This window comes from Sebastes fasciatus, chromosome 7 (genome assembly GCF_043250625.1).
Source record: "Sebastes fasciatus isolate fSebFas1 chromosome 7, fSebFas1.pri, whole genome shotgun sequence".
NCBI classification, from domain to species: Eukaryota; Metazoa; Chordata; class Actinopteri; order Perciformes; family Sebastidae; genus Sebastes; species Sebastes fasciatus.
The window spans coordinates 612,556-631,109 of record NC_133801.1 but is presented as its reverse complement, the minus strand read 5'-3'; the positions used below and the strand labels follow the sequence as shown (position 1 = coordinate 631,109).

At 36.6% G+C, this 18,554-nt stretch overlaps 4 protein-coding genes across 4 annotated transcripts; 3 read left to right on the top strand and 1 right to left on the bottom strand.

Annotated features, from left to right (window-relative positions):
* Positions 1 to 511: 511 nt before the first annotated feature.
* Positions 512 to 1,444, bottom strand: LOC141770722 (olfactory receptor 11A1-like). The gene has a single exon (XM_074640568.1). It carries the CDS (start codon positions 1,442 to 1,444, stop codon positions 512 to 514), a length of 933 nt encoding a protein of 310 aa, XP_074496669.1.
* A 2,592-nt stretch (positions 1,445 to 4,036) lies between these two features.
* Positions 4,037 to 4,960, top strand: LOC141770721 (olfactory receptor 11A1-like). Its single transcript, XM_074640567.1, has one exon. The coding sequence runs from the start codon at positions 4,037 to 4,039 to the stop codon at positions 4,958 to 4,960; it is 924 nt and encodes a 307-aa protein (XP_074496668.1).
* Positions 4,961 to 6,157: 1,197 nt separating this feature from the next.
* Positions 6,158 to 7,069, top strand: LOC141770720 (olfactory receptor 11A1-like). Its single transcript, XM_074640566.1, has one exon. It carries the CDS (start codon positions 6,158 to 6,160, stop codon positions 7,067 to 7,069), a length of 912 nt encoding a protein of 303 aa, XP_074496667.1.
* Positions 7,070 to 12,506: 5,437 nt separating this feature from the next.
* LOC141770719 (olfactory receptor 6E1-like) lies at positions 12,507 to 13,436 on the top strand. Its single transcript, XM_074640565.1, has one exon. The coding sequence runs from the start codon at positions 12,507 to 12,509 to the stop codon at positions 13,434 to 13,436; it is 930 nt and encodes a 309-aa protein (XP_074496666.1).
* The last annotated feature ends 5,118 nt before the right edge of the window (positions 13,437 to 18,554 follow it).

Genomic DNA, 18,554 nt, shown 5'->3' with positions numbered 1-18,554 from the left:
TTAATAAACAGGATTACAAACTGTTTACTGGTGAGTAGATAATAATAATAATAATAATAATAATAATAATAATAATAATAATAATAATAATAGTTTAGTTTATAATATAATAATAGTTCATAACTTCTTTGAGATCTCTTGGAAATTACATCAAAATAATTGTAGAATTATATTTTATTTCCCAATAAGCAGTTGATAATTAGCTGGTTATGTATTTTATGTAATTCTACCAGTTTAATAGATTATAATGAGGCCTCCAGTGTTTTACATGGACACAGTGTGGGGGGGCTGGAAGCTGCTGCTTGTGATGCTGAACAGAATCAGACTCTGAGGGTTAACAGCTCACAGCACAACCACGAACAGTTTATCACCTGCTCTGGGAAATAGCAGAATATGATTAGTAAATAATGTCGAGGTAATTTCAAAGAATTTTCAAACAGGTTACTTTCTAATTATCACCTGATTACTATGAAATGTGCCGACCTGTAAGATGAGGTGTCACATAAGAGACCTACATTTTATCAAAGAGCCGATTTCTACATATGATGCGTATTTTGGACATGTTCAGTCCGTACAGTAGAGGGTTGAAGAGCGGCTGGCAGGTCAGCCAGTACAACGATAAAAAGATCCTCAACATGTTGGGTAGATTGTTCATATTAAATCTGCTCTGTAATATCTCAAAACAAGCTCCACATGAGAAGTTGAGCAGAGAAGCCAGGTGAGGTGTGCAGGTACTGACAGCTTTCTGTCTGGTCTGTTTACAGCCAGAGAAACACACTCTGAGGATCTTTATATATGTGTAGAAGATCAGAATCAGAGGACAAAAGATGGAGAGTGTAGAAACAATGAGTCCATAAATGTTATTAACTGTAGTGTCAGAACAGGCCAGTTTAACTATGGAGTAGTTATCACAGTAGACTTTGTTAATAATGTTCCCACACAGCCGGAGAGAGGAACTCAAGGACGCCATCACGAGACACAGTAGTAACGGACAAAACCACGTTACAGCTATCAGCGCGGCGATCTTGTTAGAGGTCATACGTGTGTTATACTGTAGAGGATAACAGATAGCCAGATATCGGTCGTAAGACATGACAGCTAAGTTTAGATACTCAACACCTCCGTAAGAATACAAACAGAAGATCTGCAGGAAGCAGAGCGGAGCAGCAACAGTGTGAATGTCAGAGAGGATCTGAACCAGAAGGAATGGAAACAACCCTGTACTACCATACAGTTCATTTACAAACAGGCTGCACAGGAAAAGGTACATAGGTTCATGTAAGCTTCTGTTACTACAGATAACCACCACCAACAACACATTGGCACTAATGATCAACACATACAAACACATGATAATAATGAAATATAAGTATGTTAAATCTCCGGTGTCAAAGTAGGCAGTTAGTGAGAAATATGAAACCTGAGTAGAGTTCATCATCATCATCTCTGTTTACTTCATAAAGAAGTCCCAACACTGTTCACAGGACACACTAACTCCACTGAGGTCCACATGTTGTTTTAAAGGGTTAAACACACTGATAACATTCAGCCGTCATACAGTAAAGATCATTTACCCAAACTCACCATTCTCTTATTTAAAGTCTTTAACACTGAGGTTAGACAGTGTGGGAGACAGTTGGTGGCATTGTGTAACTCCTATCATTAATCTGTTTACCTGTAGTCAGACTGAGAGTCCGTCCTAACTGATCTGAGCTCTGCTTCTGCTTCTTTTAACCTTTTAAAGTCAGGAGACGCCCACACCAGTTGGTTACCACAGATTTCTAAATGATGCCTGAATAAAGGCAAAATTTAGTTTCACACAAAGTAGAAAGATCATTGAAAAATTAATTAATTAATTAATTAATTAATGTGTCAATAGATTAAAACATTTAATCATGATTAATCATAAATTAATTATGCATAACTTTGGAGCGTTATTTAACCTCCTTCATGACCAGCTAGTCTGACCTGGTTGGTACCGATGGATTCATCAGGTTCCCTAGTTTACTATGATACCGGGATCTTCACTCTAGCTTTACGACTGAGCCGCTACAACCTCCGAAAGATCGAATGTGTTAACGCGTTAAAGAAATTAGTGGCGTTAAAATTATTTTGTGGTAACGCGTTATTATGGCGTTAATGTTGACAGGCCTCGTAGTCACATCAGTAGTTATATTTATAAATACCTAACCTGCATGTCTTTGGACTATGGGAGGAAACCGGAGAACCTGGGGTAAACCCGTGCTAACCTGCATGTCTTTAGACTGTGGGAGGAAACCTGAGTACCTGGAGAAAAAACACGCTAACCTGCATGTCTTTAGACTGTGAGAGGAAACCTGAGAACCCGGAGTAAACCAACACTAACTTGCATGTCCTTGGACTGTGGGAAGAAACCTGAGAATCCGGAGCAAACCCACTCTTACCTGCATGTCTTTGAACTGTGGGAGGAAACCTGAGTACCCGAAGAAAAACCACGCTAACCTGCATGTCTTTAGACTGTGAGAGGAAACCTGAGTACCCGGAGTAAGCCCACGCTAACCTGCATGTCTTTAGACTGTGGGAGGAAACCTGAGTACCCGGAGTAAGCCCACGCTAACCTGCATGTCTTTAGACTGTGAGAGGAAACCTGAGTACCCGGAGTAAGCCCACACTAACCTGCAAGTCTTTAGACTGTGGGAGGAAACCTGAGTACCCGGAGTAAGCCCACGCTAACCTGCATGTCTTTAGACTGTGGGAGGAAACCTGAGTACCCGGAGTAAGCCCACGCTAACCTGCATGTCTTTAGACTGTGGGAGGAAACCTGAGTACCCGGAGTAAGCCCACGCTAACCTGCATGTCTTTAGACTGTGGGAGGAAACCTGAGTACCCGGAGTAAGCCCACGCTAACCTGCAAGTCTTTAGACTGTGGGAGGAAACCTGAGTACCCGGAGTAAGCCCACGCTAACCTGCAAGTCTTTAGACTGTGGGAGGAAACCTGAGTACCCGGAGTAAGCCCACACTAACCTGCAAGTCTTTAGACTGTGGGAGGAAACCTGAGTACCCGGAGTAAGCCCACGCTAACCTGCATGTCTTTAGACTGTGGGAGGAAACCTGAGTACCCGGAGTAAGCCCACGCTAACCTGCATGTCTTTAGACTGTGGGAGGAAACAGAGTACATACATAGTGTAGAGGGCATCATGTTTGATATTCTAGTTCAGTAAAAAAAAATATTTATGGAATATACGTTTATGTCTGACAGATTTCGATAATTGAATGGATCATTTTGCATGTGATGTTTAAAACGATGAAAGAATGTTTAGAAATTGTGAAGAGTTTCACTGAGAATCAACTCAATAATCCACGTGAGAGTGGTTGTTGTGCAAACTGTCAACAATTGTACCGACTCTTAAACAAAACACATTTAAAACACGTGCAATCTGCTTGAATGAATGAGAAATTAGAATCTGTTGTGAACATCAAACTAATTGTTCAGAGATTTGAGCTCATTGTTTTAAAAAAATAATAATTCTCATTGTGGTTTGGGTCAAAATAACGCCGGAAGTGGCGTGACTTAAGTACGGAACAAAAACGACTTAGTTAGCTTTAGGAAAAGATCGTGGGTAATCTTTTTTAATATTACCATTATTTTGTCAACTTCATCCAGACATTTAATTTAAGTTTTACTTGTTGAGATTTAGAGATATTTTTCTTTCCTGATAATCATAAATCATTAATACTCAGAGTGTTCTGTGGTGATGACGTCAGTCTGCTGGTGTGGGCATCTCCTGACTTGAAAAGGTTAAAAGAAGCAACAGAAGCAGAGTTTCAGCTCGGAGGGGAGGGAGCCGAAGCAGCAGATGAACTCAAACATTGTCTGAAACAGTGTTCGGTAAGTGTAAGAATGAACACATTTATCATTAATAGTGTTCTTATTTCAGACCTGCACGCCAGATTCATATTTGTCTGCAAAACACAGGTTGGTTTTGTCTGATCAGATCTGTGGGGTTCAAGAGGTTTATAAAATTGTAAAGTCAGTTTAACAACTAGTTCATCCGTCATGATGAACTCTACTCAGGTTCCATATTTCTCACTAACCGCCTACTTTGACACCGGGCTGTTTAAATATCTCTACTTCATTATTATCATGTGTTTGTATGTGTTGATCATTAGTGCCAATGTGTTGCTCATCGTGGTTATCTGTAGTAACAGAAGCTTACATGAACCTATGTACCTTTTCCTGTGCAGCCTGTTTGTAAATGAACTGTATGGTAGTACAGGGTTGTTTCCATTCCTTCTGGTTCAGATCCTCTCTGACATTCACACTGTTGCTGCTCCGCTCTGCTTCCTGCAGATCTTCTGCGTTTATACGTACGCAAGTATACAATTTAGTAACTTAGCCGTCATGTCTTATGACCGATATCTGGCCATCTGTTGTCCTCTACAATATAACACACGTATGACACATAACAAGGTTATCTCGTTTATTGCTCTAACGTGGTTATACCCTTTTATTGCTATTTATATTTTGATATCTCTGAGCGTCCCTCTCCAGCTGTGTGGGAACATTATTACCAAAGTCTACTGTGACAACTACTCTATAGTTAAACTGGCCTGTTCTGACACCAGAGTCAATAACATCTATGGGATTGTTTACACTTTTACAACAGTTATTCTTGTACTTTTAATCTTTTACACGTATATAAAGATCCTCAGAGTGTGTTTCTCTGGCTGTAAACAGACCAGACAGAAAGCTGTCAGTACCTGCACACCTCACCTCGCTTCTCTGCTCAACTTCTCCTTCGGCTGCTTCTTTGAAATAATACAGAACAGATTTAATATGAAATATGTACCGAATATGTTGCGCATTATTTTATCGTTATACTGGCTGACATGTCAACCGCTCTTTAACCCTGTTCTGTACGGACTGAAAATAACCAAAATACGCATCACATGTAAAAGTGTTCTGTTTGGTAAAATGTGACTTGTTGTGCCTGAAATGCTTTTACTTTTCACATTTTATGGTTGCATTATAATATATATTTGATAGGGCTGTCAATCAATTAAAATACATTTTAATCGCAAATTAATCACACATTATTTATCTGTTCTAAATGTACCTTAAAAGGGAAATTTGTCAAATATTGTATCCTCTTATCAACATGGGAGTGGACAAATATGCTGCTTTTGCAAATTTTTAGAATGAACATAATTGAACGTGGACTGTTACCAACATAAACCTTGTCTAGTTTCCTAGAAAGTTATTACCAACATAAACTGGTCATATCTACTTATTAGAGTTGATGGGACATAATAAAGATTTTCATCTGTAGTTTCTTTTTATTGACCTAATTATTTACCAGTGGTAATTACAGGTAATTACCCAATAATATACTACTATGTACCATGTATTTACCGGATAAATCAACACAGTCTCACGTGGGTCGTGAAATCGTCACGAAATTTAAACGCATATTTCCCTTTGTTTGCGTGACGTTCAGCACGACTATCAACAACGTATTTTTCTTGTGATTTCCTACAAATGTCCAGTCAACTTCCGCTCCTGTCTTTTTTAAATAAAACAAGTTAGGTTTAAGAAAAGAATGCTCAGGGTCCCGCAGTAGGTCCTGTGTAGCTATAGTATATATTGTAAATAAATATCAGAGTATATGAACGTCTACTTCTTCACAACAGCTGACCGACTCAGAACGGCCCTCTGAATCTTTTTAATATCCCCACTACTCTGTCAACGTCATCCAGATATTTAATTTACTTTTAACTTGTTGAGATTTAGAGATTTTTCTTTCCTGATAATCATAAATCATTAATACTCAGAGTGTTCTGTGGTGATGACGTCAGTGTGCTGCTGTGGGCTTCTCCTGACTTGAAAAGGTTAAAAGAAGCAACAGCAGCAGAGTTTCAGCTCGGAGAGGAGGGAGCTGAAGCAGCAGATGAACTCAAACATTGTCTGAAACAGTGTTCGGTAACTTCTAACCTGAGTTTCATGTCGATTTTCAGTGAGAGAATATTGGGTTTACAGAATGTGTTTCCACTTTTCTGAACTACTAAACCCTGTTTTATTGTGTTGCTGCTGCTAAATCCGTTTAATTAGACATTTAACACGTTTTAACATCCTGTGTGAGGAGGTGTATTTATTCTGTGAGCCAACAGGAGGATCGTCATGAACTCTACAAAGTTTTCATATTTCACACTTTCTCCCTTCTTTGACACCAGGCCTTTTGAGTACTTATACTTCATTATTGTTATGTCTTTGTATGTGTTAATTATTTGTGCTAATCTTTTGCTCATCGTGGTTATCTGTAGTAACAGAAGCTTACATGAACCTATGTACCTTTTCCTGTGCAGCCTGTTTGTAAATGAACTGTATGGTAGTACAGGGTTGTTTCCATTCCTTCTGGTTCAGATCCTCTCTGACATTCACACTGTTGCTGCTCCGCTCTGCTTCACACAGATATTCTGTGTTTATACGTACGCAAATGTAGAGTTTTGTAACTTAGCCGTCATGTCTTATGACCGCTATCTGGCTATCTGTTATCCTCTACAGTATAATGTGCATATGACCTACAACAAGACAGCCATACTCATAGCTCTAACGTGGTTATACCCTTTTATTGCAATCGGTGTGTTGATATCACTCAGCGGCTCTTTACAGCTGTGTGGCAACGTCATCAACAAAGTCTACTGTGACAACTACTCTATAGTTAAACTGGCCTGTTCTGACACTACAGTTAATAACATCTATGGGATGATTTACACAGCTGCAACAATTTGTGTTGTACTTTTAATCTTTTACACGTATATGAAGATCTTTAAAGTGTGTTTTTCTGGTAGTAAACAGACCAGACAGAAAGCTGTCAGTACCTGCACACCTCACCTGGCTTCCCTGCTGAACTTCTCCTTCGGGGCTTTCTTTGAAATAATACAGAGCAGATTTAATATGAACAATCTCCCCAACATGTTGAGGATCATTTTATCGTTGTACTGGCTGACCTGCCAGCCGCTCTTCAACCCTCTACTGTACGGACTGAATTTAACCAAAATACGCATGATGTGTAAAACTCTTATCTTTTAAAATGTGAGCTCTCGGCATTAAAAAACAAACAAACAGAGTGTCAACAACAACGTCTATACATTTATTACATGTAAATATTCAAAGTTTTTAAAATAAAAAAACAAACAAACATGCACTATGAGATTTTTTTTTTTGTCAAATTAACAGAAACTTACTGTCAACCCTTATCCAGTAGATGCTGTATTTCATACCATGGTCGAATTTCATGTCATTTTTAATACAACCTACTGTTAATTTCACCATGATGAAGTACAGTATTATAGTGGTATTTTTTGGCATACTGTATAATAAAATGTTATATATTGTGTGCTACTGTATAACCTACAGTACTGTATTTATTACAATAAACCTGTTATTTACCTGTTAATGTACAGTAACAAAACGTAGAAAATTTGTGAAATTTGAACAGTACAGTATTAACAATAACACAGAACAATGACACTACAATATAAACAGATCTATTTTAAACACACGCACACACATATATATATTATGGCATGCCATTTAGGAAATTATTATATATATATAATGTGAAATCTTGAGAATATGGAATGAAATGTGACGTGATCCAGGCTCTGCTGCCGTCTTGTGTTTTAGGGTCATTATCTGTTCAGATTTTCAGACTATGAGCGGAATCTTGTATCAGCAATCCTCAGTAGTGATGAGATAATCAACACCTTGGATACATACACATATATATATACACATATATGTGTATATATATATATATATATACACATATATATACACACATATATATATACATATATATATATTTATATATGCACACACACACACACACTGTGTATATACATTAAATATATGTTTACATATCTATATAATGTATATACACAGTGTATATACACTATACATATATATGTATATACATATGTATATACATATATATGTATATACGCATATGTTTACATATATATATACACATATTTATATACACATATATATACATATGTATGTATATACATATGTGTGTATATACAGTATATATATATATATACATATGTATGTATATACATATGTGTGTATATACAGTATATATATACATATGTATGTATATACATATGTGTGTATATACATATATATATATATACATATGTATGTATATACATATGTGTGTATATACAGTATATATATATATATATATATACTGTATATACACCCATACACCAATCAGCCATAACATGAGGTCATCAGGTCACCCTGACCGGTCCCCGTACGCACAAACTGCTCCTCACTGTGTGCTCTGACACCTTTCTATCAGAACCATCATTCATTTTTTCAGCAGTTTGATCTCCAGTAGCTCTTCTATTGGATCGTATTGGACAACACGGGCCAGCCTTCGCCCCCCCCACCCCCCACATGCATCAATGAGCCTCGGGTCTACGGAACTTTAATCTGCTGTTTAAGTTTTATAATGTTACAAAATGAAAGAACATGTGAATTAAATAATAAATTCACATTCACCATTCAACACTGAGAACATGATTCACCACTGATTCACTTCAACAAAAAATAGTACTATATACTATTACTACTGTATATACTATACAGTACGCAGTAAAAGTCACGTTCACAAAATCTCAGCACCACATGAAGAGACATTGCTGACATGTTGTAACCCTGGTTCTATGAGGCTCTGCAGAAATCACTATCACTATATTGATATCAATTATCAATCATGATATGGAAAATGTATACAAAGGTTGTTCTATTTGTTGCATGTATTTTTATATGTATTTGTCATCTTTTGTGAACCACATTACATTTTAGTTGTTTGTATAAAAGGTTCTATTTAATAAATAAATATACTGGAAAAACAAAGTTATTAAACTTGTGTTTGGTGGATTATTTCTCTGTTGTTACAATGCTAATGGTCATTGTATTTTACATCGTTGGAAAGCCTGTTTATTTACCTTTGCAATGATGTCCAACTTGTAAGGATCATGCATTTGTGGGATGAGCTGCACAGCTAATTATGTGGGTAGCGCCCAAGAAAAATTTGCCAAAATGCTCTGCCAATGGTATAACTTTATTAATAATATCGACTTAAATTTTATTTATTTATTTAGCGAATGCAAAGTCCTTGAGCCATGCAGTTGCCTCCTGGTCTGCTGTATGGAGGGTGACTAACCCTCCTTTTAGACTGTGGAGCGGGCAAGCTTCAATGATGTGTTCCAATGTTTGCACCTCTCCAAAGGCACACAATGGGCTTGGGCTGCTGCCCCATTTGTGAAGGCTGGCCAAGCAGGGGCCATGTCCGGACCTGAATCTATTAAGAGTTGACCACTGTATCCTTGGCAGGTTGGTGCCAGGGACCTGTTGGGTGGGGTCTGACACCAGATGTTTGTTTGGGACATCCTTGGGCTCCCATTCCTTTTCCCAAGCTGATTGGGTGGTGAAGTCGGCTGGTGGGGTATTCTTCCATATCGGTCGTCTAGATGGAAGACGGGCAGTGGGTGGGTTGAAGATGTCTGCATGGATTGGTAGATGGGGAGAGTCTTCGACCTTTTGAAGCATCCTTTGAGTAGATGCTACTCGCCGGATATGTGGGGGGGTTATATTGGATAGGACAGGGAGCCAGGGGAGTGGTGTTGAACGAATAGTCCCGCTTATGATTCGCATGGTTGTGTTGAGCTGGGTGTCCACATGGTGTGTATGGGGTGACCTGGACCAAACAGGGGCACAGTATTCTGCTGCAGAGTAAGCAAGGGCCAGTGCCGAGGTGCGCAGTGTGGAGGCTGCTGCCCCCCATTTTTAGCCAGCGAGCTTACAGAGCAGGTTGTTTCTAGTCTTCACCTTAGCTGCCGTTCCTTTCAGGTGTTCCTTGAAGGATAGGGTCCTGTCAAGGGTCACTCCCAGGTAAGTTGGGTTGAGGGCGTGCTTCAGCTTAAGTCCGCTGAGTTGGATATTTAGCTCTGAAGCAGCTTTTGCGTTGTTGAGGTGGAATACACTGGAGACTGTTTTAGCGGGACTTGGTTTTAGGCGCCAGGTTTTGCAGTACTGGTCCAGCTTCGCGAGGTCTTCCGTGAGCACCTATTCCAGAGAGTCAAAGTCTGGCGCTTGGGTTGCCAGACAGATGTCATCAGCGTAGATGAATTTACGGGATTTAGTGGTGGGTAGGTCATTTGTGTAAAGGTTAAACAGGGTTGGGGCGTGGACTGACCCTTGTGGGAGCCCGTTTGACTGTTTTCTCCATGCACTCTTATTCTGTCCAAGGTGAACTCTGAACCTCCGGTTAGTTAGCAGAGTTTTAACAGTTACGACTTAAATGATTATTCAGTTATAAAAATAAATGTCCTATTGATGGACTAATGAAAAATTGGATTTGTAACGGTAAAGAATCATTACGTGGTGTTGTAACATGTCATGTTGTTAACGGGCTGATAGATGAGGCTGTGATGACGTCGCGTCGTCTGACTGGAAGAGATTAAAAGAAGCAAAGTTTCGATTTAGATCAGTCTGACTGCAGCCACTCAGCGGAGTAATGATCTATAACCTAAACATTATAGTGACAGGGAGAAGGTGGTGAGTGTGGAGGATCTGTCACCTGTGTGTTGTTGTCTGAGTTGATGTTTGCAGGCTGAATACTGTTAACTGTTAACTGTTGTCTGAATACTGTTAACTGTTAACTGTTAACTGTTAACTGTTAACTGTTAACTGATAACTGAATACTGTTGTCTGAATACTGTTAACTGTTAACTGTTAACTGAATACTGTTAACTGTTAACTGTTAACTGAATACTGAATACTGTTAACTGTTAACTGTTGACTGAATACTGTTAACTGTTAACTGTTAACTGTTAACTGTTAACTGAATACTGTTAACTGTTAACTGTTAACTGAATACTGAATACTGTTAACTGTTAACTGTTGACTGAATACAGTTAACTGTTAACTGTTAACTGTTAACTGTTAACTGAATACTGTTAACTGTTAACTGTTGACTGAATACTGTTAACTGTTAACTGTTAACTGTTAACTGTTAACTGAATACTGTTAACTGAATACTGTTAACTGTTAACTGTTGACTGAATACTGTTAACTGTTAACTGTTAACTGAATACTGTTAACTGTTAACTGTTAACTGAATACTGTTAACTGTTAACTGTTAACTGTTAACTGTTAACTGTTAACTGTTGACTGAATACTGTTAACTGTTAACTGTTAACTGTTAACTGTTAACTGTTAACTGAATACTGTTAACTGTTAACTGAATACTGAATACTGAATACTGTTAACTGTTAACTGTTAACTGTTAACTGTTAACTGAATACTGAATACTGTTAACTGTTAACTGTTAACTGAATACTGTTAACTGAATACTGTTAACTGTTAACTGTTGACTGAATACTGTTAACTGTTAACTGTTAACTGAATACTGTTAACTGTTAACTGTTGACTGAATACTGTTAACTGTTAACTGTTAACTGTTAACTGTTAACTGTTAACTGAATACTGTTAACTGTTAACTGAATACTGAATACTGAATACTGTTAACTGTTAACTGTTAACTGTTAACTGTTAACTGAATACTGAATACTGTTAACTGTTAACTGTTAACTGAATACTGTTAACTGAATACTGTTAACTGTTAACTGTTGACTGAATACTGTTAACTGTTAACTGTTAACTGAATACTGTTAACTGTTAACTGTTGACTGAATACTGTTAACTGTTAACTGTTAACTGTTAACTGTTAACTGTTAACTGAATACTGAATACTGAATACTGTTAACTGTTAACTGTTAACTGTTAACTGTTAACTGAATACTGTTAACTGAATACTGTTAACTGTTAACTGTTGACTGAATACTGTTAACTGTTAACTGTTAACTGTTAACTGTTAACTGTTAACTGAATACTGTTAACTGTTAACTGAATACTGAATACTGAATACTGTTAACTGTTAACTGAATACTGAATACTGAATACTGTTAACTGTTAACTGTTAACTGTTAACTGAATACTGTTAACTGTTAACTGAATACTGAATACTGAATACTGTTAACTGTTAACTGAATACTGTTAACTGTTAACTGTTGACTGAATACTGTTAACTGTTAACTGTTGACTGAATACTGTTAACTGTTAACTGTTAACTGAATACTGTTAACTGTTAACTGTTGACTGAATACTGTTAACTGTTAACTGTTAACTGTTAACTGAATACTGTTAACTGTTAACTGTTAACTGAATACTGTTAACTGTTAACTGAATACTGTTAACTGTTAACTGAATACTGAATACTGAATACTGTTAACTGTTAACTGTTAACTGTTAACTGAATACTGTTAACTGTTAACTGTTAACTGTTAACTGAATACTGTTAACTGTTAACTGTTAACTGTTAACTGTTAACTGAATACTGTTAACTGTTAACTGTTAACTGTTAGTGTTCATCCTGCTGACTTGATGAAGGATGATGATAAATTCTACTCAGGTTTCATATTTCACTTTCACCGCCTACTTTGACATCGGGCTGTTTAAATACTTATTTTTTATTATCATCATGTCTTTTTACGTGTTAATTGTCTGTGCTAATCTTTTTATGGTGGTGGTTATCTGTAGTAACAGAAGCTTATATGAACCTATGTACCTTTTTCTGTGCAGCCTGTTTGTAAATGAACTGAATGGTAGTACAGGGTTGTTTCCATTCCTTCTGGTTCAGATCATCTCTGACATTCACACTGTTGCTGCTCCGCTCTGCTTCCTGCAGATTTTCTGTTTGTATATTTACGCAAATGTGCAGTTTTATAATCTAGCCGTCATGTCTTACGACAGATATCTGGCCATCTGTTGTCCTCTGCAGTATAACACACGTATGACACATAACAAGGTGGCCATGCTGATCGCTCTAACGTGGTTATTCCCTCTTCTGAATATTATTGTGATGATGTCGCTGAGCACCTCTCTACAGCTGTGCGGGAACATCATCAACAGGTTGTACTGTGATAACTACTCCATAGTGAAGCTCTCCTGTTCTGACACCACAGTCAACAACATCTATGGACTCAGTTATGTGTTCACTGTGTTAATCGTTCTGGCCGTTCTGATATGTTACTCGTACATGAGGATCCTTAAAGTGTGTTATTCAGGTAGTAAACAGACCAGACAGAAAGCCTTCAGTACCTGCACACCTCACCTCGCTTCTCTGCTCAACTTCTCCTTCGGCTGTTTCTTTGAAGTAATTCAAGGCAGGTTAAACATGAACGGTGCACCCGTTATGTTGCGCATTTTTTTATCCTTGTACTTCCTCACCTGCCAGCCGCTCTTCAACCCTCTAATATACGGACTGAACCTGACAAAAATACGCATCATATGTAAAAGTCTGGTCTTCGGTAAGATGTAGTTTATATCCTCGGCTTCAGTAGCATGAAATAAATCTGATGCTTTGTCTGTGTTTGTAATGTGAATAGTGAAAAATAAATTTCTGAACAAATGTTGGTTTGAAGGTTTGAATCTTTTTAGTGACAAATTGCCAAGTTCTGTAATTGCAGTATTCTTATAAAACAGGTTATTTTTTAACATTTTAACTTTGTTGTTGTCTAAAGGCCTGAAGTCGTTCTTACATCCTCCAACTGCAAAAATGTGAAGCCTACACTAGGGATGCACCGATACCGATACTGGATCAGATATCAGGCCGATCCATTAAATTCAATTCTAGGTTTATATAGTGGAATTTTAATTCCTGTTGAGGTTTTGACCAGTTTTTGCTGCATCAAAAAGGTTTAAACTTGAATCGTAGCTCCTGTTAATTAAATTTTTTTTACCAAGTTACTGGTGTACGATTTATTATTTAAATAATGAATAACAATTCATCAAATTTATGATATGTTATCTATGTATTTATTTGTTACATTGTGTTTTACAAAGTCATGAAAGCAATTTTTAAGTCAAGTCTGATGTTTCCTCACAAATAACAAAATAAGGTAACACTTCATTTTACAGGGCCATAAATTTCATGGTAATTAGGTGATAATTAGCAAATAACCCTTTCTGAAATTTCTTTGGAATTACTCATTTATTAAAAACACTTTATTATAAACATGATTTGATAATTATATTATGTTATTTCCCAATTGCTGGTAAATTATTTAATACATTTCCAGGAAAAGAATAAAAAGTGAATTGAACTGCTTTATTTCCATGTCTGCTGATAAATAGATAATAATTAACATAATAAATTGTTTAAATTTCTTAGTTTTGGTTTTCCACCTCTGATGAAGAGCAGCTGCTCCTCAGCCTCAGGGCCCTATTTTAACCTTTAGATGATATCATTATTAAATCATGTTTATAATAAAGTAATATTTGATAAATGTTGAGGTAAATATTGGGGTAATTTGGCAATAATTCCAAAGAAATCTCAAACAGGTTACTTACTAATTATCACCTGATTACCATGAAATGTGCAGACCTGTAAAATGAAGAGTTACCAGAAGGGTCAGATGTAGTGTATTTTATATATACCGAGTACCGATCCGATACTGACTGGGATCATTCTTTTATGTGTCGGGCTTGACTTAAACATCGCTTTCATAACTTTATTAAACAAAATGTAAAATAGATATAGATTTAATGAACTGTTATTTAAGCTCCGCAAACACATATGAAAATATACCAGTAATTAGGGATTACAAGTACTTATACTTGGGTATTTGCCGATACAGAGTACCGATATGAGTACTTGATACCATTACAGTTCTAACATTGAACAATAAGTGAAATTTATATCTATTTATTTATTTCAGCCAGAAAAGTACTTATTGCTTGCAGCCTATTTCTTTTTTTATTTTATTTGTATTTTGGTAACTCTTCATTTTACAGGTCCGCATGGTAATCAGGTGATAATTAGTAAGTAACCTGTTTGATGTCTTTGGAATTACTGCCAAATTAGCCCAATATTTACCTCAACATTTATCTAAAATTACTTTATTATAAACATGATTTATAATTATTGTCTACAACCTGGTAGCTAATGTCATAATTCAGGGAGGTTTTATGACATTTCAAATAAGTTATTATACCAATTATTATCTATTTATCAGCAGACATTGAAATAAAGCAGATCAATCACCTTTTTGTTCTTTTCCTGGAGATGTATTAAATAAATTACCAGCCAAACAAAGTAAATGTTGAGGTAAATATTGGGGTAATGTTTGATTAATGTTGAGGTAAATATTGGGGTAATGTTTGATAAATGTTGAGGTAAATATTGGGGTAATGTTTGATAAATGTTGAGGTAAATATTGGGGAAATGTTTGATTAATGTTGAGGTAAATATTGGGGTAATGTTTGATTAATGTTGAGGTAAATATTGGGGTAATATTTGATACATGTTGAGGTAAATATTGGGGTAATGTTTGATTAATGTTGAGGTAAATATTGGGGTAATGTTTGATACATGTTGAGGTAAATATTGGGGTAATTTTTGATACATGTTGAGGTAAATATTGGGGTAATATTTGATACATGTTGAGGTAAATATTGGGGTAATGTTTGATAAATGTTGAGGTAAATATTGGGGTAATGTTTGATACATGTTGAGGTAAATATTGGGGTAATTTTTGATACATGTTGAGGTAAATATTGGGGTAATATTTGATACATGTTGAGGTAAATATTGGGGTAATGTTTGATAAATGTTGAGGTAAATATTGGGGTAATGTTTGATACATGTTGAGGTAAATATTGGGGTAATGTTTGATAAATGTTGAGGTAAATATTGGGGTAATGTTTGATAAATGTTGAGGTAAATATTGGGGTAATGTTTGATTAATGTTGAGGTAAATGTTGGGGTAATGTTTGATTAATGTTGAGGTAAATATTGAGGTAATGTTTGATACATGTTGAGGTAAATATTGGGGTAATGTTTGATTAATGTTGAGGTAAATATTGGGGTAATATTTGATACATGTTGAGGTAAATATTGGGGTAATGTTTGATTAATGTTGAGGTAAATATTGGGGTAATATTTGATACATGTTGAGGTAAATATTGGGGTAATATTTGATACATGTTGAGGTAAATATTGGGGTAATATTTGATACATGTTGAGGTAAATATTGGGGTAATATTTGATACATGTTGAGGTAAATATTGAGGTAATGTTTGATAAATGTTGAGGTAAATATTGGGGTAATGTTTGATAAATGTTGAGGTAAATATTGGGGTAATGTTTGATAAATGTTGAGGTAAATATTGGGGTAATGTTTGATAAATGATGAGGTAAATATTGGGGTAATGTTTGATAAATGTTGAGGTAAATATTGGGGTAATGTTTGATAAATGTTGAGGTAAATGTTGGGGTAATGTTTGATTAATGTTGAGGTAAATATTGGGGTAATGTTTGATACATGTTGAGGTAAATATTGGGGTAATGTTTGATAAATGTTGAGGTAAATATTGGGGTAATGTTTGATAAGTGTTGAGGTAAATATTGGGGTAATTTGGCAGTAATTCCAAAGAAATTTCAAACAGGTTACTTGTTAATTATCACCTGATTACTATGAAGTTTGTGGACCTGTAAAACGAAGAGTTACCAAAGATTCTCTTCTTCCTCATCTGTTTGATGACATTCTAGCAGAAATCAGACTTTTAAATAAGATACGGATGTTGGACAGATTCAGGCCGTATATCACAGGGCTGAAGAGCAGCTGGCATGTTAGAAAATATAACAATAAAAAGATCCTCAACATATTGGGTAAACTGTTCACGTTGAACCTGTTTTGTATGATTTCATAAGCAGCTACTGAAGGAGAAGTTGAGCAGTAAAAAGAAGTGAGGTGTGCAGGTACTGACAGCTTTCTGTCTGGTCTGTTTACAGCCAGAGAAACACACTTTAAGGATCTTTATATATGTGTAGAGGATCAGAGATCCAACAGATGAGATTACGAGAGAACTGAGGATGAGTCCATAGATGTTGTTAACTGTAGTGTCAGAACAGGCCAGTTTAACTAGGGAGTAGCTCCCACAGTAGAGTTTGTTGGCTGGTAAAGGAATCATGAAGCTGCTTTCAGGTAATTGTACTAATATTAACTACAACGAAGAAGATTTCATGAATAGTATTCAGTTCTCTTTCATTAAGCAATCATGATAAATACCTTAAACTGAATATTCTCTTAATACAAAGTAATATGAAAATTAAACATGGTATGAACCTTTAACGTTCATCTGCCGTCACCACAAAATCACAGCGAACTGAAACGTCTGCTTCTTTATAACGTTCACATCAGGTTATGCGCACAGCAGCAGACTGACCTCATCATCAGAGGACCCAAAGACTGTTACTGATGGTTAAAATATGAACCCTCTGAGACTTTACTGTCTTTCAGAGGCTCTAGCAGCCTCAGTTTTAAAGCAAAAGTGAAGCTATAGATATCATATGAAACTAGGTACCAACCATGTAAACTAGCTTGTCAAAAGGCTAAATAATGCTCCAAAATTCTGCTTGTCTGAAAAATGTCCAAAAAAAAAGTCCCCAAAATGTCAAAAAAGTCTGAAAATGGCCAATTTATATGGCCAAAAAAAGTCTGGAAAATGTACGACAAAATGCAGAAAAAAAAAGTCTGAAAAATGTACGAAAATGTTCGTAAAAAAAGTCCCAAAAATGTAGGAAAAAAGTCCCAAAAATCAAACTAGAGACCTAGAGCATTCAGAGGATGGATGGATCAGACTAGAGACCTAGAGCATTCAGAGGATGGATGGATCAGACTAGAGACCTAGAGCATTCAGAGGATGGATGGATCAGACTAGAGACCTAGAGCATTCAGAGGACGGATGGATCAGACTAGAGACCTAGAGCATTCAGAGGATGGATGGATCAAACTAGAGACCTAGAGCATTCAGAGGATGGATGGATCAAACTAGAGACCTAGAGCATTCAGAGGACGGATGGATCAGACTAGAGACCTAGAGCATTCAGAGGACGGATGGCTTACCTAGCTAGATTGACAATAAGGGGGTTTCTGCTCGCCATCCTATCGCCGAAAAAAATGCAGAAATCTCAAAAATGTCAAAAGTTTTTAATCCCAAATCACAGCATGTCTTTTTCTATAGTGTTCCTCAAGGTCTTGGTGTCTTAATGTGGTATTTTGGAGGGATTACTGATTATTTTTTATCAATTCTCCAGTTGTAAAAAAAATGGTTAAATTTAGCACCAAATCTGTGGAACAAATGGAATCAACCCCAAAAACTGCTGCAACAAATTATGAGACATAATAGAGCATGGGGATGACCATCATATACTTCTAGATTTATGACTAGAACAACTTGACTCTCAGTGCTGAGCTCCATCTCAGATTAATCTCCAGGTTCCAGCTTTCAGATGATGTTCACCACTTCTATGTGACATCTACTGTTGACCTGCTATCTCCCCCTAAAGACCCCCTGGACCCCCTAAAGACCCCCTAAAGACCCCCTGGACCCCCCTAAAAGAGACTAAACAGCTCTATTGAGGCTCTCAGAGGGT

Excerpts from the sequence above, each read along its gene's own strand:
- LOC141770722 (XM_074640568.1), bottom strand. The coding sequence starts at position 1,444 with ATGATGATGATGAACTCTACTCAGGTTTCATATTTCTCACTAACTGCC.
- LOC141770719 (XM_074640565.1), top strand. The coding sequence starts at position 12,507 with ATGATGATAAATTCTACTCAGGTTTCATATTTCACTTTCACCGCCTAC.
- LOC141770720 (XM_074640566.1), top strand. The coding sequence starts at position 6,158 with ATGAACTCTACAAAGTTTTCATATTTCACACTTTCTCCCTTCTTTGAC.
- LOC141770721 (XM_074640567.1), top strand. The coding sequence starts at position 4,037 with ATGATGAACTCTACTCAGGTTCCATATTTCTCACTAACCGCCTACTTT.